At 41.9% G+C, this 26,594-nt stretch overlaps 1 protein-coding gene and 1 pseudogene across 2 annotated transcripts in view; one reads left to right on the forward strand and one right to left on the reverse strand.

The window, feature by feature from the left end:
- Nucleotides 1-507: 507 nt before the first annotated feature.
- Nucleotides 508-26,594, reverse strand: part of adamts14 (ADAM metallopeptidase with thrombospondin type 1 motif, 14) — a 95,027-nt gene continuing 68,940 nt past the window's right edge. For both annotated transcript variants that reach the window (XM_033611365.2, XM_033611364.2), the window contains exons 10-22: nucleotides 25,096-25,209; nucleotides 24,764-24,912; nucleotides 22,215-22,387; nucleotides 21,882-22,015; nucleotides 18,046-18,169; nucleotides 17,417-17,497; nucleotides 16,311-16,474; nucleotides 13,390-13,555; nucleotides 12,737-12,869; nucleotides 12,361-12,568; nucleotides 10,494-10,623; nucleotides 4,749-4,856; nucleotides 508-4,647 (exon numbers count right to left, since the gene is read on the reverse strand). In XM_033611365.2, the coding sequence (XP_033467256.1) occupies nucleotides 4,061-4,647; nucleotides 4,749-4,856; nucleotides 10,494-10,623; nucleotides 12,361-12,568; nucleotides 12,737-12,869; nucleotides 13,390-13,555; nucleotides 16,311-16,474; nucleotides 17,417-17,497; nucleotides 18,046-18,169; nucleotides 21,882-22,015; nucleotides 22,215-22,387; nucleotides 24,764-24,912; nucleotides 25,096-25,209 (2,271 nt within the window). In that variant the 3' untranslated portion in view covers nucleotides 508-4,060. The remainder of the gene's footprint in view (nucleotides 4,648-4,748; nucleotides 4,857-10,493; nucleotides 10,624-12,360; nucleotides 12,569-12,736; nucleotides 12,870-13,389; nucleotides 13,556-16,310; nucleotides 16,475-17,416; nucleotides 17,498-18,045; nucleotides 18,170-21,881; nucleotides 22,016-22,214; nucleotides 22,388-24,763; nucleotides 24,913-25,095; nucleotides 25,210-26,594) is intronic.
- Nucleotides 5,439-6,851, forward strand: LOC144459459 (general transcription factor II-I repeat domain-containing protein 2A-like; annotated as a pseudogene).

Here is a 26,594-nt window from a genome sequence, read left to right on the forward strand (position 1 = left end):
CGAGAGTAGAAACGCTGCTCGGAGGAGACACTGGCAGACACCATTGTCAGCAGCCCAGTGTCGGCCTGCCAGAAGGACGCTGGCTTGTAATAGGAATTAATATCACAGTGTGCCACTCAGGCCTCAAGATTCCCTGATTGGGAGTCAGCGCTTGTCTATTGACACATGGCTCACTGAATATGATTGGAGAACATTAATAAAATCTTTGAATGTGCCTTTTTCTTGCCTGAGTCATTTTCATCCATCATACTGTAAAGACATCTTGAATAGCACATTTGTTAGCAATACATAAACAGGTGCATCCTGTCAGGTCATATACACTAAATCTACATGACTCAATTCAGACTGAATGCATCAGTGACTATGAGGTTTTGCTTCAAGGACACTCATTTAAAAAGATGTACTCAATTAAGTTGTGCTCGTCAACCTCCTAATGGAATAATAAGATAAACACAACAAGAGTCAATGGAGGCTAAATAGAGGAAAGTGAATTGACAAGAATCTCAGTTCTTTCAAACGTGTTTTACTTTGTTCTCCATACCACTTAAAAATTCAATAAATATTAACATTTAAAGCTTTCATTCACGTTCATATATACAAGAACTATACAATAAACATAATGATGTTATGAACTGCAATGCCGGAATGGTTTAACAGTATAACCAACCACAGTCTGTAGACTTACAGCATCGCCTGGACTTTTTTTTTTTTTTTTAACAATTGCGACAAACTTTCCATTCAATTCTTGCCTGTTAATTTCTTTCCATAACTTGAAATTTACATTATATACATTATTATCTGAAAAATATATCAGTTACAAAAAGATAATGAGCTTTTTTCTTGAATCTTTTTTTTTGTTTTTAAACCGTTACGTGACTGACTTCCACAAAGGCAGACAGAAGGCATGCTACAGTGGGGTTGGTTTGCAGACAGTCATGATTTTTTTTTTTTATTACCAGTGAGGAAAATCACCGATACGTTGGAGCAAACAACAAAATAAGAGCACCGGAGACAGAGAAGCGACGAGGCTCCCTGCCAGGAGTGATGGCTATGGAGTGTGGAGTGTGCCATGGGAATAATTATAGATTATTATAATCAGTTAGATAGATTTAAAAGTCATGTGCATTTCTATAATGAATAAAGCTGTCTCTCCCCGCTTCCAGACTTCATGCTACGCTAACAACCTCCTGTCTCTAGCTCCACAGTTATTGCACAAATAAGGCTGGTACTGATTTTCTCATCTAACTTTCAGCAAGGAAGCTGAAAGCACATGTGTCATGTTATGTAATGCACTCTGTTGCCACCCTCTGCTCAGCCCATGAGTTCCTGTCATTGTTCTGTGGGTTGGATCTCAATGGACAATAGACTGTGAGAGACATAAGTACAGGGAACAACAGAAAGTTAAATATTTTTTTCCATTCTACTTTCAATTTATATCAGTTCTTAAAATCAGAAATTACATTTTTAATCTATAATAATCATCTATATTTTCAAATTAACCCAGTTAAAGCTGTTGTCTGTAACTTTTCTAAAAGAACGTTTTGTCCTATCTAATGAAATTGTCACTACATCCTGACACATGAGACACATTATCTGTATAAAACATCACATTCCTTTACCTCCTCCTAGTGCTGCTAATGGCATTTGCATGGATCCACCGCAGCTGGACAAAAACAACCAATCAGAGCTGAGGGGTCAGTCATGTCAATCACTGCGGTCAAATTGTCACACAAGGCAGGGCTGAGCAAATATGAACCAAGATTCTGTTTCTGAGACATATTTTAGTGTACTGTTTAGCTGTAAAATGAGAAAGTTTAGCCCCGTTTCCACCAAGCAGTACGGTAGCAGTAGGATACAGTTCAGTTTGGTACGCTTTTGTTCCGTTTCCATTTTAGTCCGACCGCCGGCAACTTTTAAGGTGGAAAGTTTACTTGTTATGTTACTCAATGTATGAGTTGACGACGTGAATTCATCAGCGCACCTAAATTTCACTATGACAACTTCGACCATTGCTCTAGTTTTTATTGTCTCTCTTGGACGACTTACACTTTTAGTAATGAGTGGATCTTCAAGCATTTAAAAAAATATATATTAATTTTGACCAGATTATGTGAACTAAACTAAAAAAAGCGCACCAGCAACACTAAACGCTTGTGCTTGCCTTAGAAGGGCTAAATGCACAGACACGCTATTTTTAAATATCCCATGGAGAGAGACTCTCACTGCAGCCTCTTCTATTTTGCTCGGAAAATGTCGGTGTGCAACCTGTTGTGTGGACGATAAACGTGAAAGAGTTTGCGGTGGAAACACTAAACGGACCTAAGGTCTAGGTACCATGTCTGAAGGGTTACCTTTGGCTCCAAAGGTACCATACCGAAAGAATTGGAAACAGGGCTTTTGTGACCAGGCCGCCATGTTGACAACAGTTGAGCCGAAGATTCAGCACCGCCCACCAGTTGGAGATTGTTGCATATGCCATGACAGGAACCAGGAGCAGGAGGAGGACCATGTTTTATCACAGAATATCTGTCTCATGCACTACTGTCAGGATTAGGGATGTCAATGGTTAACTGTTAATTGGTTAACTGCCAAAAATATCTCTTCAGTTTACTGCACTGCAAACCATCCAGATTTGGTGGGAGATAGACAGCCGCCTAGCCACGTTAACCAGCGTGAATATAGTGCCCAACGCTCACCTTTAGGTCGCCACTGGTTAGCTAACCTTAGCCGCTCTGTATAGCGCACCAGCTTAGTTAGAGGTGCCGCTCATTCGGTGATTACTGCTAGCAGTGCTGTGGAGACATTGTGCCCACCCTCCAGTCTCCCCCAGAACGCCGTGGTGAGCAAGTGGCCCAAATTTTTAGCCGCAAATCTCTTTTAGGAATGTTAACTATTTTATTGCTGTTAGCACTGTAAGCAGTGTCAGCATCGCTAGTGGTGCTAACATAGTTGACAATGTTAAGGTGGTTTGCTGCTCAAAATGAAGCCACTTTTTCACAGGGGCTACCTGTGGGGTGACCAGAGGGTGGTTACCATGTGTTTGCAGCAACGTAGCCGTTGCCAGCTAGCTCCCACCCAAGCGGGCCGGTGCACAGTGTCGAGCGGCTAAAGCTAATGTTAGCTAACCAGTGGAGACCAGAGGTGAAGTGGGCACTTTGTTTTCCTCATGTTAAAGTAATTGGCTGTCTGTCTGTTAACACAGCCAACACAAAATAAAATAAAAGGTAAGACATTTACATCACTTTTTTTTTTTTTTAATTTTACCACCTCTAAATGGATGGCGCTTTGAAATGCAGTGCTAAAGCTAGCTAAAACTAGCTCCAAACTAAAAGCAAGGTCTCCTTGTATTTCACGTCATTTTGCATTTTCTTCTCAGAAATTACCAGATTAATTACCAGCTGATGTGTGTTGGGCTATCAAAAGCAAAATATTCTGAAAATGAAGTCCCTAGTCAGGATATAGGGACACTTGCATTAAATATGAGGAATGGTTATTTTATAAATGTTACTCACTATATCTTAAATAACTTAGCACTGTAACACTGAATTATTATTTAACAAACGGCAGGGTCTATAATTATTCAGGCGGCACACTCTAGCCTCCACAGTTGACACGTGCACCTCCAAAACCATGGCCTTTGACCTCTCCTCACATGTTCACAATACAAGTTCAATAGTAGTTCTAATGCACTTGAAAAAAAACAGGATTACACAACTGTACACAGATAAAAACATGAATGTAGCAATGCAGTCATCACATTTTAAACACGTCTTGTAGTCATTTTAGTTTACAGCACCTGACAACTTTTTTTTTCGTCCGTTTCATATTTGAAGCACAGAGGGCAGAGCGACACTGTGCACAGATCACTCTGGAGTTTTGATGAGGTAACCATCGCTGGTCTGGTCTAAGTTCACTGGCATGGAAAAAAAAAAATCTTTGTAAAAAAAAAAAAGAAAGAAAATATCCGCAGCCTGACTGCGAGTCTATGAGATGCTGCAAAGGGTGAGCTGATGTACGAGACCGTCTCACTGAGCAGCACGTTCACAACATCGCTCACTGTTCATTTCTGAGCTGACAGGGTTCTGTGACTCGAGTCCCTCTCAGATCCTAAATCGTCCCTTCTTGACCTGGCAGCGACTGGGCCTAAAGTGCTGTTTGGACTGTGCTCTTTAGAGGCACCTCCACTGGAGTCTGCTGTGGGCCGTGGAGGCCCTGGAGGTAGAAGAGGCCCCGGGTCTGAGTCTCCTTTCCCAGCTGTGAGGAGGGAGTCGCTGGTGGGACCCTGGGGCGGAGCAGCACCTGTGGATGGCGAGGCTTCAGCTTCAGCTTCAGCTTCAGCAGCAGCAGCAGCTGTGGTTGGCACCGGGGCAGTGGAGCGCAGCCATCTGCCAATGGCTTTAGTGGTTTGCAGTGGGCTCTTGGTCGTAGCAGGTGGAGGAGCCTTGGGTGATGCAGGGTGAGAAGGAGTGGAGGTCTCGTGTTCAACTGAGGCCAATGGGGTGCTATGGAGGTCAGGAGCATGTGTGGCGAGGTTTTCTTTCTTGTTGCAAGACTCACAGCAAAGCTTATTATATCCAGGGATGGAGCAATATCGGGCAAGAACCTCCATCTGACAGAAAATTGATTTATCCCCCAGACATGGCTCATCTGGTGACAAGAGGGGAGAGGACATCACTCAGAGGACTGAAACACAAAAACATTTCTACTGTGGAGGTTTAGATTCTGAAACAAATTATATATTGACTTACTTGAAGAGATTTTGTGGACAGGGTTTTCAGGAGCCCTTTGGTGTACGGCTTCGTCTTTTATTGTGGAGTTTTCCATTGTTTCGACAGTGAGAGGAGACACTGGCTGCCCTGGAGCGGAGGACAAAAGAAGGTCAATAAAATTCCTACGTATGAACCAGTGTTGTAGACAAGAACACCTCAACAGGACCAAGATCAGACTGTATCGAGACTGAAACAAGACTGAGGGGTTGAGAACACGACCAGACCAGTGCGAGTCCCTCACTGCATTACACGTTTACAATAAAACGTGGAGTATACGTACCAGAAAACAAATTCTAGAAAACAGATTCCTCTCAATCAGACCTGGGCATTTTACGGCCCGCGGGCCACATCCGGCCCGTTGGCTGTCCCTATCTGGCCCGCGTGAGGTCAAGTAAATTAAAACATAAATCAAAAAATAGGCCTATTTATGCTGTGCATGAAATACGGCTGTGTTGCTTTTATTTTGAAAAGATTGCCGTTGTTTTTTTTTTTTTTATATATATTTACGTAGTGACGCACATGCGTAGGCGAACAGCTACATGTGATGCTGGTAAGCTAGCCCTCAACATGTCAGCCCACGGCAAAAAGAGAAAAATTGATACAGAATGCCGCGTTTTCAACAAGACGTGGACTGCTAAATATTTATTTACAGAAGTCAAAGGAAAAGCCATGTGCTTAGTTTGTGGTGTACAGGTTGCCGTGTTCAAGGATTACAATTTGAATCGCCACTACGTGACTAAACACGAGGAGAAATACAAGAACTTGTCTGATCAAGAGCGCGCAAGGGAGTCGGATGCTTTGCTAGCTAAGCTGCAAAACCAACAAGGACTTTTTACTAAACTTTGCACATCCAGAGATGCAGCTGTCAAGACAAGTTATGTCATATCCCACAAGGAGTGTTTGTTGGACTCTGCCGCCCTAATATGCCTGGAGAAAAAGGGAGCTTTTGAGAACGTGCCTCTCTCACGACAGACTGTAACGAGGAGGGTTGAGGACATCGCGGGGAATCTGGAACTTCAGCTGAAGAACAGCGCGGTCAGCTTCGACTATTTTTCCCTGGCTTTGGATGAGAGCTGCGATGTACGTGACACTGCCCAGCTACTCATTTTCATACGTGGGATATCTGCGGACTTTAAAATCACGGAGGAGCTGGCAGCCATGCAGTCAATGAAAGGGACAACAACCGGGAGTGATTTATTCACGGAGGTAAATGCATGTTTGGACAAGTTGGGACCAAAATGGGACAAGCTGGCAGGTGTGACAACGGATGGTTGTCCAAATCTGACGGGGAAAAATGTTGGACTTTTGAAGAGAATGCAGGATAAAGTGACAGAAATGAACCCTGAGCAGAAATTGACATTTTTGCATTGTATTATACATCAGGAAGTGTTGTGTAAGTCAGTGTTAAAAATGTTGTTGATGTTGTAACTAAAACAGTTAACTTCATCAGGGCAAGAGCACTGAATCACAGACAGTTTGTTTCACTTTTGGAGGAAAGCGAGACTGAACATCGTGACATAGGCTTCCACACAGCTGTCAGGTGGCTCAGCCTGGGCAAAGTACTGAAAAGTTTCTGGGACCTGAGAGAAGAGATTCACGAGTTCTGTGTGAAGAAAGGAAATGACATTCCACAGCTTTCAGATGCAGACTGGATTGCAGACCTTGGTTTTGCTGTAGATGTGACGGCACTAATGAATGAACTAAATGTCAAACTGCAGTGCAGAGGCCTTTTTGTACATGAAATGTACAGCGCAGTAAAGGCTTTCATGAGGAAGTTGCAGCTTCTCTCAAGCCAAATGAAGGACAACATTCTCACCCACTTGCCAACACTGAAGGAAGCCACAAAATCAGCTGATCACCTCGACAAGTACTCATCCATGTTAGAAGCACTGCATGGTGAGTTTTCAAGGCGATTTCAGGACTTCAAAATAGTTTAGAGTGAAATGCACATGGTTTCTTCTCCCTTCACCTGCAGTGTGGAGAATGCACCCAGTGATGTTCAGATGGAACTGATTGACCTTCAGTCTGACACACTTCTGGCAGAGCACTTTAGGTCAGTCTCACTGCTTGACTTCTACTATTCCCTCAAAGAGGAGAACTTTCCACACATGAGGAGGCATGCTCAGAAGATTCTAGTCCTCTTTGGATCTACCTACGTATGTGAACAGACATTCTCAGTGATGAAGTTCAACAAATCCAGATGCAGATCCTCTATCACTGATGACCACCTCTCAGTTGTCCTTCACATATCCACCTCAGACATTCAGCCAGATTTCAATGCACTTGTTCAAGCCCAGAGCAGGCTGGATTTTTCCCACTGAACAAGTAAAATGAACTGTAAAACATTAAAAGCATTTATTGCTTTTTGCATGAAGTTGACAGTTGCTTATCTTTAACATACTGTAAAACACCTTTTCAGTATTTGGGGAGATTAACATGTTAAAAATAAAATGAAACACTGATGCAATTATTGTTTTTACTGTTTATTACTTCTATAGGAGTATTTTCCTACACCACAATTTCATATATTTATATAAATATTTACAGAATATCCTTATTCTTCTGAATACCAGTAGTAACTAATCAAAAATATATAATTTAATGCTTTTTACAATGGGGAAAATTAATACTGAGCAGAATTAAGTTCAAGTTATTGTTGGTTCGGCCCTCCAACACAACTCAGTTTTCTTATGTGGCCCCTTTTAAAAATTAATTGCCCACCCCTGCTTTAACGGGAGGTGGAGGACTGAAGAAAGATTTTATTTGGTAGCCACAGCAGCGGGATCACTAATACAAGAAAGCGAAATAAAGTGGCAACACATCAACGCTGCTGATGCTGTCAGCTGTGTCTGTGGGACTGCACAGACAGTGCCATCTTGCGCAATTACGCACGAGGGTCACCGCAGTATTTATATGTTTATGGCAATTAGTCTGATCAGACACCCGGCCTGAATTACAGCATGAACCAGTGGTATCCCTGTCCCAAAATACAACGTGTAATTTGAAATACAATTCAAAGATGAAAGTGTAATAGGCGAACATGTTTCTTCATGCAGGTTTTGTCATGAACAGCACATGTCTAAGTAGGGCTGATGAAATGAGTGTAACGGTTGTGCTTAATGGCTGTATTTCGAGACATGATAAATGCACTGGAAATATTTAGCTAAATAAATAAATATATTCCATGCAGTCGCGCCATCCTCTCCCCCTCCTGTGCTCACAGAGTGGACAATGAGACGTTAGAGGCAGTGCGGATTAAATACGTATTTAGAAAGAATTTCAATTCAGGATTTGAGTTGGATTTTACAACGTTTTTATGAAACAATTAAAACTCACTCCAAGCGCAAATTAGGCTGCTGGATTTAATTTCAATGATAACGTGGATCTAAGGTGGATATAGCGTGACATTAAATTTGTGTGAGACATCAATAAAAATCCGACTCCACTTCTCCACCTCAGCGTCTGCGTCGCCACTTCCCAGTATCTCCAAAATGTGCGCACGCATGACTCAGAGTGTGTTTACAGGTGCGCACATTCTCCCGCCAAGTTTATTTTTATAAATCACAACTTTTGCGTGGTAAGTGGCGTACACCACTTTCAAGCCCCGTTTTGTGCGTAAGCAAGCTTTATAAATGAGGCCCCAGGTCCCCAGATTTTGCTGCAGATTGAGCGCTCTTGTCTCTCACAATACTCTATGTAGAGGCTGCAGCAGACACGATGCAACGTACAGCACAAGGGAGACTTTCCGAGATGACATTATCTTCTCTCTTCTGCTTAGAAGTGGTGAATTTACAATGCAATTTCACTGCAGTCTCTGGCTTTGATTTGAAATCTAGTGTAAGCAAAAAATGTTGCACATTCCTGATCTGTTATTAACACAGTTAGATTGTTTACGATATTGAGTAATGCTGCTGTCACACTGAACTTCTCACTGAGCACATTCAAACTTTAAAACTGCATATGAAGAACTGATTTGACTGGCATAATTCTTAGTCGGGTGCAGCCCTAGTAAGTGTGTTATACCAAATGTCTTAATAGAATAATCAAAAGGCATTACAGAGATGGATTTTATCTGTGGGAATTTCCCTTTGTTTTCTATGAGCAAACAAATACAAGCAAACACTAAGAGGCTTAAATCAACTGAGCCATTTATTCAACACTCCTTTTCTGCAGGCGATGTAGTCATATTCCCACAGCTGTTCTCTTGACTCATTGTGAAATAAAATCCTGAGTCCTCTTTGTCACTGAGACAAGACTGAGTACAAATGTAGTTAAGTCAGAGAAGAGACTAAAGTACTGTTTCCAAGGAGCAGTACTGTTCAGTTCAGTTCGGTATGCTTTTTATTCACTGTGAAAAGTTGTGGATGGTACCAATGGAACTGTTGTGTACCGTCCCCATTTTTGGTCCCCCCTCTGTTGGGGTACCTAGCACACAGATCTGGTACTAAAAGGTGGAGCTGTGAACACTGCAGTCTGTTGATTGGTCAATAGAGGACGGTCACTCTGCTCAGGGCTGAGTTGTGGCTGGTTTTGAGGCTCATGTAACCACTGTTCACACTGTGGAGGGTTTTATTAGTAAACTGTAACTATAAAATGAAAGGATGTTTTGCTGCCTCTTGCAGCAGCTGGAGTCTGAGCAAAAATAACTTAATTCACAGAGCTGAAAGCCAGCGACTTTTAAGGTGGAACATTTGTTACTCAATACATAAGCTGATTACGTGAACACCATTGACACACCTTATATTTCACTCTAATAACTTTGACCATTACTTTAGTTTGTATATGACATATACTTTTAGTAATGAGTGGAGAAAAACAAAGCATCGTGGAGCGTAGTTCCTGTGGGCTCCGGCAACACTAAACCCCTGAGCTTGCCTGTGAAAGACTAAATGCACAAACATGCTATTTTTTAATATCCCATCTCGACAGACTCTCACTGCAGCCTGTTTTATTTTGTTCTGAAAATGTCGGCATGCAGCCTCGTTCTGTGGACGATAAACGAGGCGCAGACTTGCATCTGTGTCATCAATAACTAGGAAATACAGTGAGTGCTGCACGGAGCAGCGAGTGACAACAACCCCACCCACATGAAAGAGTGCTGTTTGTGGTGGAAACGCTATTGTCTAGGTACCATGTCTGAAGGGTTACTGTTGGTTCCAAAGGTACCATGCTGAAAGTGTTTGGTGGAAACTGGGCTTAAGTCCTTCAGAAAGCAATCTTGAGACCAAGACCGATCTCAAGTACTGCAAAACAGCTACCACGAGACCCAAGAAAATCTCTCAAGAACCTCTACAGTAAGAAAACAGAACTTTCTTTTTGGAGAAGCTGCAGGAGGGTAAAAGTGGAGAAATGTTATGACACAGAGGCTGAATATCTCTCAGTTTTCATGATGTATTCCAAAAGCTCTTTTTCTTTAAAGGGACATTAAGGACTTGCTGGTGTCATTCATCATACAAGCCACAGAAGGTTATTCAGGCTCAAAATGATTTCTAAATGGCATCCCTAGGTGATGGTGAGTGGGAGTGTATTATGCAGCAGGCATTGACCTACCACAAGTAGTAAAAATGTACAGGCGTCTGTTCCAGTTCTTCACTTTTTCTGCATCCACAATGAAAAGGAAATGACTCGAACATGCGGAGGCAGCTTCTCCAACAGCGTTAATAAGACAAGCAAAATGGTAAATTGGTCTATATTGTTCCCTAATCACATGCAGGGTGATCTCACCTGGACAAGAACTTAGTTTGCAGATAAGAACTGTCTCCGGCTTCTCGCCCTCACATTCTCCGAGGGTGTTGTCGCTGGCCTTGCAAACCACCTGCCTTTGCTGAATCCCTTCGCCACAGGTCACTGAACACTGCCACGCCACCAACACACACAAATACACAAACACAAACGAGTTAAAACAATAGCAACTGTAGTGACACTTTACTTCAGAATGATGAAATGATTAGTGACACGTCAGAGCCTATCGCATACACTAATTAAATCTTGACACATGGATCCAAGAGAGTTCACTTGTGTTAGAACATTAAGACTGATATGACATGTCACTGTAAACAGAGTCAGGTTGAGAGTCAGTTAAGTAAACAATTCTTTTGTTTATTGCATGTTTATGTCAGTTTTCATGTTATACAATATTCACACCTAGAACTAATAAAGTGCTGCTATCATTCTATATTGTTAAACTTGTCATAAGATCATTGCTATGCTATGAAAATTTGCAAAGGTGTTACTCTACCAGTCTTCCATTAAGTTAATACTGACTGAATTTGAGACCAGGACTAAGGATGCTTTCAGACCTAGAGTTGTCTCGCTTTGGTCTGTATCAGGGACTAATTTTGTTACAAAGTTGTATAATTGCCTAGAGTTGGTTCGTGTTGTCAAAGCAGCATTTACAAGCGGACCAGATAAAATACTTTGTGCGAGAAAGTTCCACCTCTTCAAGAAGGTCTTGGTCCGGTTGCTTTGGTGCGCACATGTGTGATTGCTGTGTTCACACCTGCCCAAACGAACTGCACTTAGAGGGCAAACAATTCACCAGCTGGTCGTAAATCCATCGCTAAGTTTGTGTGTAAAGTCCTTCCTAATTTAAAGCAACTAGCAAGTTTCAAACTCGTGAAAGCTGTTCTACTAAATAAGGTTGCAGCATTAAAACTTAAGCAACATCTTGGTGACCGAGGCAGAGCCGGGGAGTGGCCCTTGGAGCCCCAGATGTTTTCTCAAAAGTCCCAAATCTTTACTATTCCCTTAAGAAATCTAATATAATTGATCAAATTTTCTATTCAGAGTATTGAAGACAATATTTACTTTGCATTGCTGGGGATCCTTGATTCGCAGTTAGAGCAGCTCAGAAGATCATGGCGTGGATTTAAATGCGTGGATTTGTCAGCTTAACACTCTGTGAACTCTACTCCAGCAGAGTGTAACAAAAATAGGTTTAAAGATTGTTAAGATTGTTTATGCCAAATTCCTACCCTACCTATGTAACTAAAAGGTCTAGTGGGTAGGATTTAGTGGCATCTAGTGGTAAGGTTGCAGACTGCAACCAACTGATACAACATGTACTAAGCATGTGGAGGAACTATGACCGCTTAGAAGGAAGTGCATCTACTGCTAGCTCCCCTGGCATCACTGATATAGCTAGGGTTACAGCTCAGCCGAGGAGGATGTCAATAATGTTTTTATCTCGCGCTGTCATGAGCACGAGCCTCTCATCATAAGTACGTGCACGCTCTCTTCTGCGTGGTGATGCAATTGGTGGGTGTAGTTTGGTAGAAAGAAAATAGTTCCTACATGAAACTGCTCACAGCCAGGTCTGTGGATTATTTTGAGTAACCAGGTCGTGATTTCTGTAAAGAGACATTGCTGTTGACACTTTGAGCACCACAAGCTGAGTTCAATCTAGTTCCATTTTATTCGAGAGAAGGCAGACACACACCAAAACAATCTGATAAATAGCACCACAGGTACAAGGAAAAATATGTATTTTTGATCTTGGGGTGAACTGTCCCTTTAAATCTTCACTTGGTAAACATTTACAGCGAGCTTAAGTTTGAACTTGCTGATACAGCTGGCTGTCATCTGGACTCACCTGAGACCACGCCCCTGTCCTCCACTGGGCAGGGCATATGGTGTGGTTACAGGCCCTCCTTATCTCCGGCCGGTCCTCGAGGCAGTGTTTGCTGTGGACGGGCCTGTTGGTGCCGTTGTGGAGCGCCTGCATGCACTGCACCACTCTGGTTTGATAACCAAGTTTCCCGCAGGTCTTACTGCAGGGACTCCACTCCTCCACCACCCACCTGTCAACACAGCAGGCTCTTTGAAAAAAGGCTTTCATGCCACACAGCAATTACATTTTCCTCTGCTTATCGAATGGTCCAGAATTGAACATATGGAGGCAAAGCCATTAAAGTTTTAATGCTGCACTAGACTGAAAATATAGCCCTCTATAGCTGGGGGACACTTACGTGGGCTGGCTGCATTCTTGAACATTGCAGCGTTTGCGGATGGGTTTGGGCTTTTTGCTGGTTTCACAAAAGTTTCGATGCACCAAACGGCTGTCACTCTTCCTCCTGCATCCATATTTTGTGTACTGGATGCCTGAAGGATGGAAAGCGTACAAAATCAATCTTCCAGCATGCTTATACAGACATATAGTACAGTTACATACATAAATCTATCATCCATCTCTTTAAAAACTGGGGCTACAACTTTACTGATTACTGATTGACCTTTTTGTTAATTACTGTATTTATTATTTCGTGTAAATGTCAGGAAATAGTTCAAAAATGCCCATTTCAACTTCCTGGAGTCCAATGTGATTTTAATTTTGGCTTTTAAATTGAGTGTTTTGTCTGTCCAACGAGAAAAATTCATAAGATATTTCCTTTATAATGACTAAAAACAGAGAAGAACGATTCATTTTCAAAACATTTTCTATGAATCCACTGATAGAGTCATTCAGTCAGTAACCATGTCTGCTGTAGACCAACAAGAGCGTGGTGGAAATAACCTCACCAACACTAGAATAGATTCATCTTTGCGGTTTTCTGAACACATACTGAGCTTTGACTCCAGCTCCAGCTTTAATTGCTTGTGATTCAAACATACACTTACTGACCTCCCCCACAGGGTTTGGAGCACTGAGACCAGCTCTTCAGTGCCCATTCATAGGTATCCAGTTCAGCCAGAAGGACATTGTTGTTCATTATAAGCGGTAAAAGGTCCTCATGTATGATGTACTTATACGTTAGGCTGATCTTCGTGTCCTCTTCCTGGGGTATGACCTGCAACAAGGTGAAGAAAGTTTTTTTTAAAAAAAACCAATGAAACTCTGGAAAAAGAAAATAGTGATGATTTTGTATCCGTCCCCCTTGAGCCCAGTTGCTGAAAAAAACCCATTGACATCTATTGTACATATCTGAGAAACAGATACATAACATTAATTTGTTCCATAGTATCATATCAATGTTTCTGAAGTAACTGTATGAGCATCAGGAGAGGGGTAAGGGAGATGGTTAATGGCCTGAGGCCTACAAGATACGACCCCTGAGAAGCACTTTAGAGACCAGCTGCACTTTTTAATGACACGTCCGCCCATTTAAAGCAGTTTTTGTGCCGACAACAACTGGGTACTTTTTTAGGCAACAGCAGCACATTTGGGAACTGCCCACTGGTTCGACATCCCATTGTTCCGACCATATTAAACCCATTGTTCCGAAGTCCGTTCCGAAATCATCATGATGCCCTGTGGTTAAGGTCTGGTTAGGTTTAGGCACAAAAACCACTTGGTTAGGGTCAGGAAAAGATCATGGTGTGTGTTAAAAAGAAAAAGAAAGTGACAAACACATAAACCATGAGCCTGCTCCGCCTCAAGCCGGTCGCGGTGCACCATACGCCCGCCGTTCAGCACCGCGAACAGTCGGACTAATGGGATGTCGAACCAATGGGCTGTCGAACCAATGACATGGACCCGCACATTTCACGTGGTAGTTGTGGAAACTGAGAGATTTTTAAGGCAATGTTGGGACATTTCCAAGCAGGCAACAGCAGACCACCGTTCGAGACCAGCCGTGTTTTTTAACGATGTGTAGTGACATCTCCAGTCAAGTCTGTGGCGACCACAACAAGGTATTTTTAAGGTATGTATTTTTTATTTTTAACATCAGCACAAAGATGGTTGCCAAGCAGGCCAGGAGTTTCTAGCGGCGGTTGTGGCAGCAACAACTGGGCATTTTTTAAGGTGATGTCTGCACATTTCCAACACTGGTTACGGTGACAAAAAACGGGTATTTTCAAAGCCAACGTCAGCACATTTCTGGTGGCGATGAGACGGCTGTCAAGCAGGCCTGCAGCAGACCACTGTTTGTAGACCAGCTGTGTTTTTTAATGTTATCTAATGACATTAGATGTCAGTGGTTATGGCGACAACAATCGGGTATTTTCTTAAGCCAACACCAGCAAATTTCTAGCAGTGGTTACTGTGACAACAACCAGGTATTTTTTAAGCCAACGTCAGCACATTTCTAGCAGTGTAGGTGCCTATAACAATTGGGTATTTCTTAAGCCGAAGCTGGCACATTACTAGCAGTGTATGTGGCAACAACAACCAAGTATTTTTTAAGCCAACGCCAGCCCATTTCTAGCAGCGTATGTGGCGACAACCAAGTATTTTTTAAGCCAACGCCAGCCCATTTCTAGCAGTGTATGTGGTGACAACCAAGTATTTTTTAAGCCAACGCCAGCCCATTTCTAGCAGCGTATGTGGCGACAACCAAGTATTTTTTAAGCCAACGTCAGCACATTTCTAGCAGTGTATGTGGCGACAACAATTGGGTATTTCTTAAGCCAAAGCTGGCACATTTCTAGCAGTGTATGTGGCAACAACAACCAAGTATTTTTTAAGCCAACGCCAGCCCATTTCTAGCAGTGGTTGTGGCAAAAACCAGGTATTTTCTGAGCCAACGTCAGCACATTTCCAGCTTGACGAGATGGCTGTCAAGCAGGCCTGCAGCAGACCACTGTTTGTAGCCCAGCCGTGTTTTTAAATGTCACTTCATGACATTTCTAGCAGTGAATGTGGCGACAACAACTAGGTATTTTGTAAGCCAATGCTGGCACATTTCTGGCGGTAGTTGTGGCAACAACAACCGGGTATTTTTTAAGGCTATGTCTGCACATTTCCAACATTGGTTGTAGCAATAACAACTAGGTATTTTTTAAGGTGATGTCTGCACATTTCCAGCAGTGGTTACTGTGACAACAACCAGGTATTTTCTGACCCAACTTCAGCTATTTTCTAAGCCAATGCTGGCACATTTCTAGCGGTGGTTGTTGCAACAACAACCAGGTATTTTTTAAGGTGATGTTTACACATTTCCAGCAGTGGTTACTGTGACAACAACCAGGTATTTTGTAAGTCAATGTCAGCATATTTTCAGTGGTGACAGGACAGCTATCAGGCAGGCCAGTAGCAGACCACTGTTTGAGACCAGCCATGATTTTGAATGTCACCACATGACATTTCTGGCATTGGTTATAGCAATAACAACCGGGTATTTTTCAAGCCAATGCCAAACATTCGAGGTGATATTTGCACATTTCCAGCAGTGGTTGTGGTGATAACATTTAGGCATTTTTTAAGCCAACGTCAGCACATCTTCAACAGTGACGTGACAGCTCTCAAGCAGGCCAGCAGCAGACCACTGTCTGAGACCAGCCAGGTTTTGTAACGTCATTCTGTGATATTTCCAACGTTGGTTGTGCTGACAACAACTGCATATTTTTGAGGGGACGTTGGTACAATTTCAGTGGTGGCTGTGGTGGCAATAAACCAAATTTCATTTTAAACCAAAACATGATGTTTTCCTAACCATAACTGAATGTTTTTTGTGTTTAAACCTAACCACACCTTAACCACAGCGTTGTAACAACATTAATTTGAAGATAAAGAACGTCAAGTTTCAACATATTGGCTACATACAAAACAGACACATAAATGTAACATATCAGTGGTTTACAGAAACATACAACGCCACTCACCAGCACTACAATGCCTTCATGCAGAGGACCAGTTGTCTTCAGCATCTCCTTCCCACCATCGTTGGAATACTCCCACTGTAAACCGTTTTCGATGAAGGTCTTTGTTTCAGCTTCTTCACTTTTTGCATTCAGTATGAAGTTTCCAGTAACTTGATTCTTCACAGCTGTCAGTAATGAGTGAAAAAAAGTTTTTTTAATGCATGTGTGTAGGGGAAAGACTGCGGGCACATTATGTAGTTTTTCATTCATTAAAAATCTAAAAAACTGAAAAGAAATTCATGATCAACCCCTTCCCCACCAAACTACTCTGAGATTTTCCTTTAGGCAGGGGACGTGTCAGTATGTATTCTGAGATGTTTGGCTCTGTGGTTAGCCAACGGTAATTTCTCCAAGTTGTGTGTCATCCCTTCTTCCCATGAGCTAATAAAAGCCAGAGAGGAAAAGAGTGGAGAGGGGAGGGAGGGCGATCCTGACTCACCACTGTCAGCCGCACAGAGAGCTATTGTAAGCTGAAAGATACAAGTCTGTTATATCTTTTCATACCTGAATACATTTTAGAGCTTTGTTCTCATTACTTCACACATATCAAATTGCAAATTGCATTTGCAGATAAAGTCTACTCATCTACATTCAGCTCAAATGGAAAGTCACTAATGAATGAGAAAGCTATTTTTCCTTTCAAATCAGCACAATAGCACCTGCGATGTGCAATAATTGCACTGACTATAATAATTCACCAGGAGCGATGATATAGACTCCAGCTTCTCAGGAAAACAGTGGTATTTGCTTTTGTCTGTCAGATTTTCAGAGTTGAAAATAAAGGTTCTCACATTGATGCTGTTTGTTAGATGCCACGCTAATTAATTTCTTGTTCTCAGTAAAAAAGCTGTTAGGGAAAAAAAAGTTCTTACAGAGCTTCAGGCACAAGGCACTGTGAATTCCTCACTTTACAACTAACTACTACATCAGTGTCAAATTCAGACGTGAGAACACAGCTGGTGATTGACAATCGCAGACCTTTTCTGCATGAAAACTTCATCTTGCACTGATCGGCGCAGCGAGGGTGATTTTGACAAGATGAAACGAAGGATGTGGGACACACTCACCAATTATATGAGGGGAAGTGTCGTTCTCTTCGATCACAATGTGGCGGGCTCCTATTGGAATGTCGAACATCTTCAGCATTCCTAACAAGACAAAGAGACATGGCACGGTTAAGCTGGGAGCCTTACGCAGCAGGCACTTATTCTGGGCTGTAATAGCAGCCAATTATTTCTGAATCAAGACAGAAGGTTTTGATCCTTTGTTTGATGACAGTGCGGGATACCAGCTGTGGTCAAATATAGAAGATTGGGAACATGCATGAGGCCTCTGGACTTTGAGTTTAACCTCTTCCAGTACTCCAGGATGACATTACTGTATTTCAGAAGCTGAGTTTTAAAACTAGCAAGAAGATACTGGTATCATTTCAAACAAAAAGACCTAAGGAATCCGTTAGTACCAACAACTTAATGCTTGCTTTTCAGGAAGGAGGTTATTTATGACTACAAAACTAGACACACAGTGCTGAGGGAATACACTGTTGACATGCTATGTCCCCCTAAGGATCCCCTGCCCCCCCCCCCCTTTAAAGACAAAAACGGGTCTATGGTAGGGAGGGGCAGAGTGAAAGAGTGTAAATGATGACAGTTGCTGATTCAGCACAGGCCTGAGCGTCCACGTAGCTGATAATTACCATTCTTTTTGGGTGTCTTTGTGAGCGTCAGCTTCACGGTGCGACAGTGGGAGTTGTCCCCCTCACACACTCCGCATTTGTCCTCTTGTTTGTAAGAGCCGACCTCCTTGTCGCAGCCTACATGCTGTGAAAGGAAAGGCAAAGACAGTCAATCAAACCAGGGCAACACTGTGCCTGACTTTCATGTAGACTGAGATTACTCCACTGGGAAAATGATGCCATGGGAAAATGCTGCATGCATCTGGTTTGGAGGTTTAGGATGATGCATATTGGAAACACACCCAGACATAACAGGAATGTAGTCAAAATACGAGCAGCTGGCCTGAAAAAATAGAAGTCTCAACTTTATGCCCAAGGTGAATAATGAGACAAAATAATGTCTGTGTGTGTTAGAGCAGAACGCAGAAATGTACAGTCATTGAATTTCTGCATAACTCTCTCTAAGGGCACTATTTTAATCATCAAAATACACTTTAGTAAAGGTTCAGGCACAAAGGGAAAATGACACTTCCAAACCCAGCTTGCCAGGTGATGTTTATTATGACATATTCTTCCTGTTAAGCCCTGTTTCCACCAAACACTTTCAGTATGGTACCTTTGAAACCAAAAGTAATCCTTCAGACATGGTACCTAGACCCTAGTGTTTCCACTGCAAACAGTACTCTTAAATGTGGGCGGGGTTGTTGTCACTCACTGCTCCGTCCAGCACTCACTGTATTTCCTCACTACTGGTGACACAGAGGGAAGTCTGCACCTCAAGCCGACATTGTCATAACAAAACAGAACAGGATGCAGTGAGAGTCTGTCGTGATGGGATATCAAAAAATAGCATGTTTGTGCATTTAGTCCTTCTCAGGCAAGCTCAGGGGTTTAGTGTTGCCGGAGCCCACAGGAACAACGCTCTACGATGCTTTTTTCTCCACTTATTCCTAAAAGTATATGTCATATACAAACTAAAGTAATGGTCAAAGTTATTAGAGTGAAACATACGGTGTGTCGATGGTGTTCACGTAATCAACTTATGTATTGAGTAATACCTTGTTTATCATCTGCAATACGAGGCTGCACATTGACATTTTCAGAACAAAATAAAACAGGCTGCAGTGAGAGTCTCTCTCTATGGGATATTTAAAAATAGAGGGTTTGTGTATTTAGTCCTTTTAAAGCAAGCTCAGGGGTTTAGTGTTGTTTGAGCCCACAGGAACAACGCTCCACGACGCTTTTTTTTTCTCTGAGTGAGGATTAGAATATATGCCGTCCCAGTCGAAATTAACATATATAAACACTGCAGATAACACAGTGTTCACAGCTCCACCTTTTAGTACCAGATCTGTGTGTTAGGTACCCCAACAGAGGGGGGACCAAAAATGGGGACAGTATGGAACGGTTTTATTGGTACCATCCACAACTTGTCACAGTGGAAACAGAAAAAAAGCGTACTGAACTGAACCGTACCGCTCGGTGGAAACAGGGCTTGAGTATCCCCCCTTCTTTCAAAAGCTTTTTTAAAGTACAAAAATCATCAGATTCTGGCTGAGAATGTGATTTTAGCTGCTGGTTTTGCTCTGATATACTCCAGGAAATGCCACAAAAGAGCAGCATATTTAGAACTATTCTGACAGAATTTAGCATAATGATCAGCTAAGTTATTTTATAAGATTTTGTTTTAGTTATCATAGTCCCTAAATGGAAGTAAAAATATTTTTTTTCTGGGAAAGGAATCTCCAGACACCCCATTTTATCGTGCACATTTCTTAAACCAAAGTTCCCCCCTTGAAAATAAGCCCATAAAATTGTCCTCTGTCCTGCCCCCTCTCTGCTGATGTGATTCAGTGTGTGCAGGTAACATCAGTGCCGGTGCTGTTTGTCTCAGCCAGCAGCTAAGTTTGAAACTATCTGCCCAATTTTAAGATTTTAAGAAGCTCAGTTAGTCTGTACACAGACAGCTGTATCTGTAACAATTTGCAATTCATTGAACTAGCGTGCTGTCCTTGTGTAAAACACAATGTTAGTGGCAGTGGATGAGAGACTGTGGACAGAGCAGAATGAAATATTGATGTTTACATGTTCATGCTTGCTAAACACATGTACTGATAAAGAACTGGCTACTTACTCACAAGGTTTAACTGCACTTACAGTGACGAGCTTAGCTGCCGTCAGCTCGTTAATTGTTTTTGGGAAAACAAAAAAAAACAACAACATTTTAGCTTATTCATTCTAAAAGGCGCTGTATGTAAGAATGTGGCCAAAACGGTTACTGCGCTCAAATTCAAAATACTGCCGCGAGTCGTGTCCGTCCCCCCATCCCCTACAGATTCGAGGTTGCTGGACAGCGGCATGCTGGAGACTGATTTGTTTGCCCACAGACTGCTGCCGTGGCAGGGCCGCGTCGCCGTGTCCTTGATCTTCGGTTTTCCAGCGGACCGTTGGAACAAGTCCGGCTTCTCTGCTGCTAACACTGCTGCTGGGATACAGCTGAGGAGGAGCCGGCTGCTAATGCTATGTACCGGCACACTGCTAATGCTGCTGCCGGGATACAGCTCATGGGGAGCCAGCTGCTAATGCTATGTACCGGGACACTGCTAATGCTGCTGCCGGGATACAGCTCATGGGGAGCCGGCTGCTAATGCTATGTACCGGGACACTGCTAACGCTGCTGCCGGGATACAGCTCATGGGGAGCCAGCTGCTAATGCTATGTACCGGGACACTGCTAATGCTGCTTGCCGTGCTGCTGTAGCTCAGTCGTAACTGTAACTGATGCTGAGATGATCTGTGGACCGTAAAATTTTTTTTTAAAATGCGAATATTCTGGCTGTACTATTGTTGTCGGTGAGATCAGTATGTTATATGAACATTATTCCTTAGTCTCTGTGACATATCAAGAGGATTTTACGACTATTTGCTTCGGATTTCTTACATATAGCTCCTTTAATTGTTATATACTGCAGTGTTTGTTCTTTTGTTTTTGTTGTATGTATGGATATCCTTCTCTGTTTTCTATGTCTTTATGTCGAGGTGTAGTTTATGTTGGTTGGCTTTGTCTGTTTATATTTGTATGTGCTTTATTTGAAAAATCTAATAAAAAGAAAAGAAAACAAAAGAACCGGTTAAAAGAACCAATGAAATCGGCGCTTGTTCATACTATGGTCTTTGATAATGTAGCCCCAGGGCTCGTTTAATACCGGGTTTCAGTGCCCATCGCTACCGGTTAAAGAAGGGCAAATTTAGGTGGGCAATGCCAAATGTGACTCACACGAAAAGCTAGCTTGCTAGCTAATGTTAGCTACTTTGCTAGAAAGTAACACTAAATGTGATGTTACTGGTACATTTTCCTTTTCAGTTGTTTTCAATATCATACAATATCAGCTGGTTAAACATCAATGTCTCCTCTGTCACACTGGGTCAACCATACATACTTCTTTGCCTTGGTTTGAGGCTGCAACTTTGCCAGTCAAAGTTCACCACAGTTGAATTCCACGCATTTCGAAGATGCAAATGTTTTATTTGCTCCTTTGCTCGCATTGAATGGAAGTGAATGGGAAATTAATATTTGCCGATGTTAATTCTTGCATGTGTGACTGTGCTCTGAAACATGCATAGAATTTACTGTAGAAGGCAACACCACATGTTTAATTAATGATTGATTTTGTAGCATTTTCCTATTGCCTTTATTGAATTTATCAAGAGGGCAAAGAGTCAGGCTGACTAACCACACTGGACTGCTTCTTTGCATTAGACTGTACACTACACATCCATCTGCCAGGACACTATGTCGACCCTTCCTGACTACCCGTGGTCTTTACCCCATGGATGCTATCCATTAGTTTTACATACCAGACACTCTCCTCTGGCGCACACGCTGAAGGGCTCTGAGTAACTGCAGCGGGTCCCATCGTGCATCACCTGGTTCATGAACACCACCTCTCCTGTTTCCTTTGACTTACAGCTCAGCTCACACTTACGGGCCTCTGAAAACACACACACACGCACACAGCTTGGTTCATGCAAATGTATTCAGAATCAGAGAAAAACATCAGAAGACACAGAGGGGAGATAACACCCACCTGAACCTATATATGCGTGAGAGCAGATGCTTCTGCAAATGTAATCTGTCCACTTAAGCTTTGAAAGAGAGAGCCAACTTTGCTTCGCTCTTTACAGACTTACCATCTGGGTGCTCGTACGGTAGCCAGGTGTGCTTGATGTTTTTGTGGTATTTGTTGCTCCTCTGGACGCACTGCTGAGCACGGAAGTCCTCGTAAGGGCCAGCACACTCCTCTGTGTTGCACATCTGGTAGTCAAAGGCAGAGCCGGGGCAATCTCGCCCACCGTAGGCAGGCCTGATGTATGAATGACAAAAACAAAAAAATGTCCTTAAAGATGTTTTCCAGCTTGATGTTCCCAAAGATCCAAAAGTTTTCATTCTTAGTATGATTCCAGGAGGTTCTGAAAGAAAGGCTGGATTGAAAAAGTAAAGGAACTTTAGCTATGGAGCCAATAACGTGGATTAAAGGTCTCAAACAAATTTATCAAGTGGTGGAGTCCTAAAATGACCCTTTCAATCCTTTCTATACTCTCTTAAACTACTTATATGTCATACATCTTATAATTGACAATTCTCCGTTCATTATTTTATGAGACACCTCTCTTTTTAGGTAGAGGTAAGGAGGGGCTGAGTTACTTAATGCAATTAGGTCCCTGAATTTTATGGGCAGCTGGAAACTGACAAGAAAAACTAACTAAAACATTAAACTGTATTTAATTGGACTAGAATGATCAGATGTTTGGATGTGGGTGACAAATGAACAACACTGGGAGCAACATTTCAGTTTGTAGTGTGGTAGTGTGATGTTGATGATACACCCCTAGAATAATGACTTCTTCTTTTCCAAACAGGGCATCAGTGTTTCTGTTGGCTGACTGTACATCTTCATAGAGCAGTGGTGTGGTGGTCACTTATGACGTAGGTGTACTACTAGGTAGATGGGTAGGTTAGAAAGGAGGAAGTGGGTATACTCTTCTATATATTTCAGTGGCTTTTTGGCTGATAGGTGGGTACACTGTAAACGGACAGAAAAAGAGGTGGGTATACCCCGTGCACCTGCCTATACCCTCCACTAACCATTAGCAAAGGGAGAAGTTTTACAAATGTGGACTGACTTTAACAATAAAATGCGCTAAATGAAGTGAAAACGTCATCATATAAAACTTAAAGAGGACCTATTATGCTCATTTTCAGGTTCATACTTGTATTCTGGGTTTTATACTAGACATTTTTTATAAGCTTTAATGTTCAAAATATACTCAATTTTCCTCACTGTCTGTGCTGGAATACCTGTATTCACCCTCTGTCTGAGAGGCTTCATTTAGTGCCTGCCTCTTCAAGCCTCCATCCTGAAAAAAGCCCAGTCTGCTCCAATTGTTCAGCATTTCCAGGTCCTCTGCATGTGCATTTTTAGTGTCTCTGCACCATCATTGCACCTGGTGGATGGATTTTAAAAGGGTATAGTGCCACTTTCTATGGTGAAAAATCACTAATAAAAGCTTCTACACCAAAATATTTACAACCAAACATGTTCCAGTGGGAATATGATCAAAAACTTGGGAGGAATGAACAACTTTGGCAACCAATATTCCTCTGACATTAGCATGTAGCAGTATACTTGGAGCCCTGGAAAGACTGTAAAGGAATATAGCGCCACCTTCTACAGTGAAAAATTACCACTAGAAGCTTCTAAACCATAGACTGTATATTAAGATGGACGACATGACAGCTCCCCACAAGTAAAGCCACAACATCTCTATCGCCTCCTGGTGGCTGGCTGCAGTACAGGTCAAAAAGTGCGCCCTCTCCATGTTAGTGGATGGGACATGTGCCAAACTAAAAACTCAAAGTACACATCAAATACATTCTCCCCAAAGATGGTCTTCTGTTTCTTAGTTTGTAGCTATAGTACATGTAGCAATATACTTGTAGCTAAGGAATGACCATGACAGTATGGCCGCAATTTCTACTATTAAACATCACCATTGAAATCTTTTATACCACAATATTTATAATCAGATATGTTCCAGCAGGAATATGATCATAAATCTCAGAAATTAGTAATATCAGCAATCAAGATTACATGTTCTCCTGATGTTAGCATGTAGCTACATGTAGCAGTGTACTTACAGCCGAGGAATGACCATAACAGAGTACAGCGGCATTTTTGACCATGAAAAATCCCCAATAAAAGCTTACAAACCAAAATCTTCACAACCAGACATGTCCGAGCAGGAATATGAAATCAAGGAGAAATTAACAATATCAGCAACCAAGATTACATTTCCCTGATGTTAGCATGTAGCTACATGTAGCAGTGTAGGTTATGTAATGTGCCTCGAGTATTCAGAACGGTCTGAAGCCAGAGGTTTTTACTTTTTAATACTCCTTATTACTCCTACATACGTTTATCTCATTATTTGAAACTTTGGCCATGTTTAATACGAACTTCCGACACTGTAACATCTTACTGTGTATATGACAGAAAAAAAGGAAAAGCATTATAGGTCCCCTTTAAAATAATCATTAAGTTTTTGCTTTGTTTTGGCTCTTCAGTTCTGCTTTCACACTTTTACAGAACGTCATAATCAGTTGGATAAAAACACAGAGTGTATGAACTATTTGGCTGCTGAAAAAGTAGTAGCTATCTATTTCTCGCCATGGCACTCACGGAGGGTTATTGCACTGTCTGCTGCGGGAGCGAATTCCACCTCCACATGTTCTGGAGCAAGAGCTCAACTTTGACCAGGACCCCCAATTCCCATCATGGCCCTGAGGCTCCTGGCTGGATCTCCAGATGCAATGGCCCTTAAAGCACCACTAAAAATATGACAAAGACAAGAGAAAAGACACGCTGGGACAGAAAGAAAGGTCAAAATGTCTAGACTAATGATGTTGGCATTTGAAACCATTTCAGGCTTTTTGGTTTCCTCTCTTTTTATCTCCACTAAGAGCTCCACCGCATGAAAATTATAATTTAGCTGATTCAGAGACATCTCCTACCTTCCCTGGTGCACACTCTGTTCCATCCACCGGAGGCCCTTTTTTCGTTTTACAAAAGTACTGGTTGTCAGGATGACTGCACCACAGTTGCTTGCAAGGGTCATAAGTTCGAAACTAAAAGAGAAAACAGTAATTTTGAACATTAGTTACTCTTTTTTGGCAATGCAAACAAGCTCATTCATTCAACTTCTTCATGCCTCAGGAGGAAAACTAACCCTTACTGTACACCACTGTCACATTTGGCTAAATTTAAGATGTGTTTGATTGTTTTAAACTGCCCTGCTATAGCAGCATGTGTCTCTCAAAACAGTTTTGACGTATAGCCATGTTTCCATCAGCCTGTTTAGATGCGTATTTAGAAGCATCGCATCAGAAAATTATGATGGAAATGCCAGAATTCGAATTAAAATCCCCTGATATGCACAAACTAAAAAACGCTTGCTTTAGCCGGGTTTTGGTTCATTTGAAAAAATGCTGATTCGCAAAACGGGGGATGGAAACAGTTATGTTCGAATTAAGTCTGACGTAGCGCACTTCTCTCCATGGTGATATCCACACTCCAGGTCAGGAATGCATTTACAAGCTAGTTGCCAACTGCCAGAAAACGTAGAAGAAGAAGAATGCAAGAATTGTTTTGTTTCCGGTTCTGCAGAAAACTCACGCGAGTTCGTAGTTTTCACCAAAGTCCGTACATTTAATGGAAACACACAGGATTCGTATATCTTTTAATGCGCATTTTCCAATGACTCGAATCACTTTTGGATGGAAAGATATTTCCAAGTGTAACTTAACTGTGTTTATGGGTTTATATATTCTGTATTTGTACTGTCTTAACATATCATATTATCTGTTGTGTTGCATCAAAGGTCCAGTGTGTATAATTAAGGGGGATATATCGGCAAAAATGGAATATAACAAGTATGTTTTCTTCAGTGTATAATCATCTGACATAAGAATCATCGTGTTTTTTCACCTAACAATGAGCCCTTTATATCTAGAGTGTCAGAAAACACTGATTTTTTAACATGAAACTGCTTTATTCAGAGTTTTTACCAGTTTAAATCACTGGGTGTGTTTGTTTTGGAGAGGAAGAGACCTCTGTGGATAAAATGGCACCCAGTAAAACCTCCTCAACAATGAACACTGTTGGAATTCTAACCACAAAAACTTTCATTCTCACCACTAGATGCCACTAAATCCCCCTAAATCTTACACACCGCTCCTTTAAAGAGATAGCTGGGATTCTTGTGTAAGTGTATGAGGTACTTATCCAAACTGAGTGTATTACCTACAGTAGATGGCAGACAGCACACCCCCAGTTTGGAGAAGCAGACATGACGGAGGCTGCAACAACATATTTAAGCCACCTGAAAAAGTCCCCCCTAAAAAAATCTGTATCAGTTTAAGAGTGCGCTATATTTAGAATATTTTCACCACTTTACCTTGTAGTTAGACAGCCCTTCTGATGGGGAATGACTATAGTCTTTTCAAAGTCACCA

The sequence above is a fragment of the Epinephelus lanceolatus genome, chromosome 21, assembly GCF_041903045.1.
Source record: "Epinephelus lanceolatus isolate andai-2023 chromosome 21, ASM4190304v1, whole genome shotgun sequence".
Taxonomy (NCBI): Eukaryota; Metazoa; Chordata; class Actinopteri; order Perciformes; family Serranidae; genus Epinephelus; species Epinephelus lanceolatus.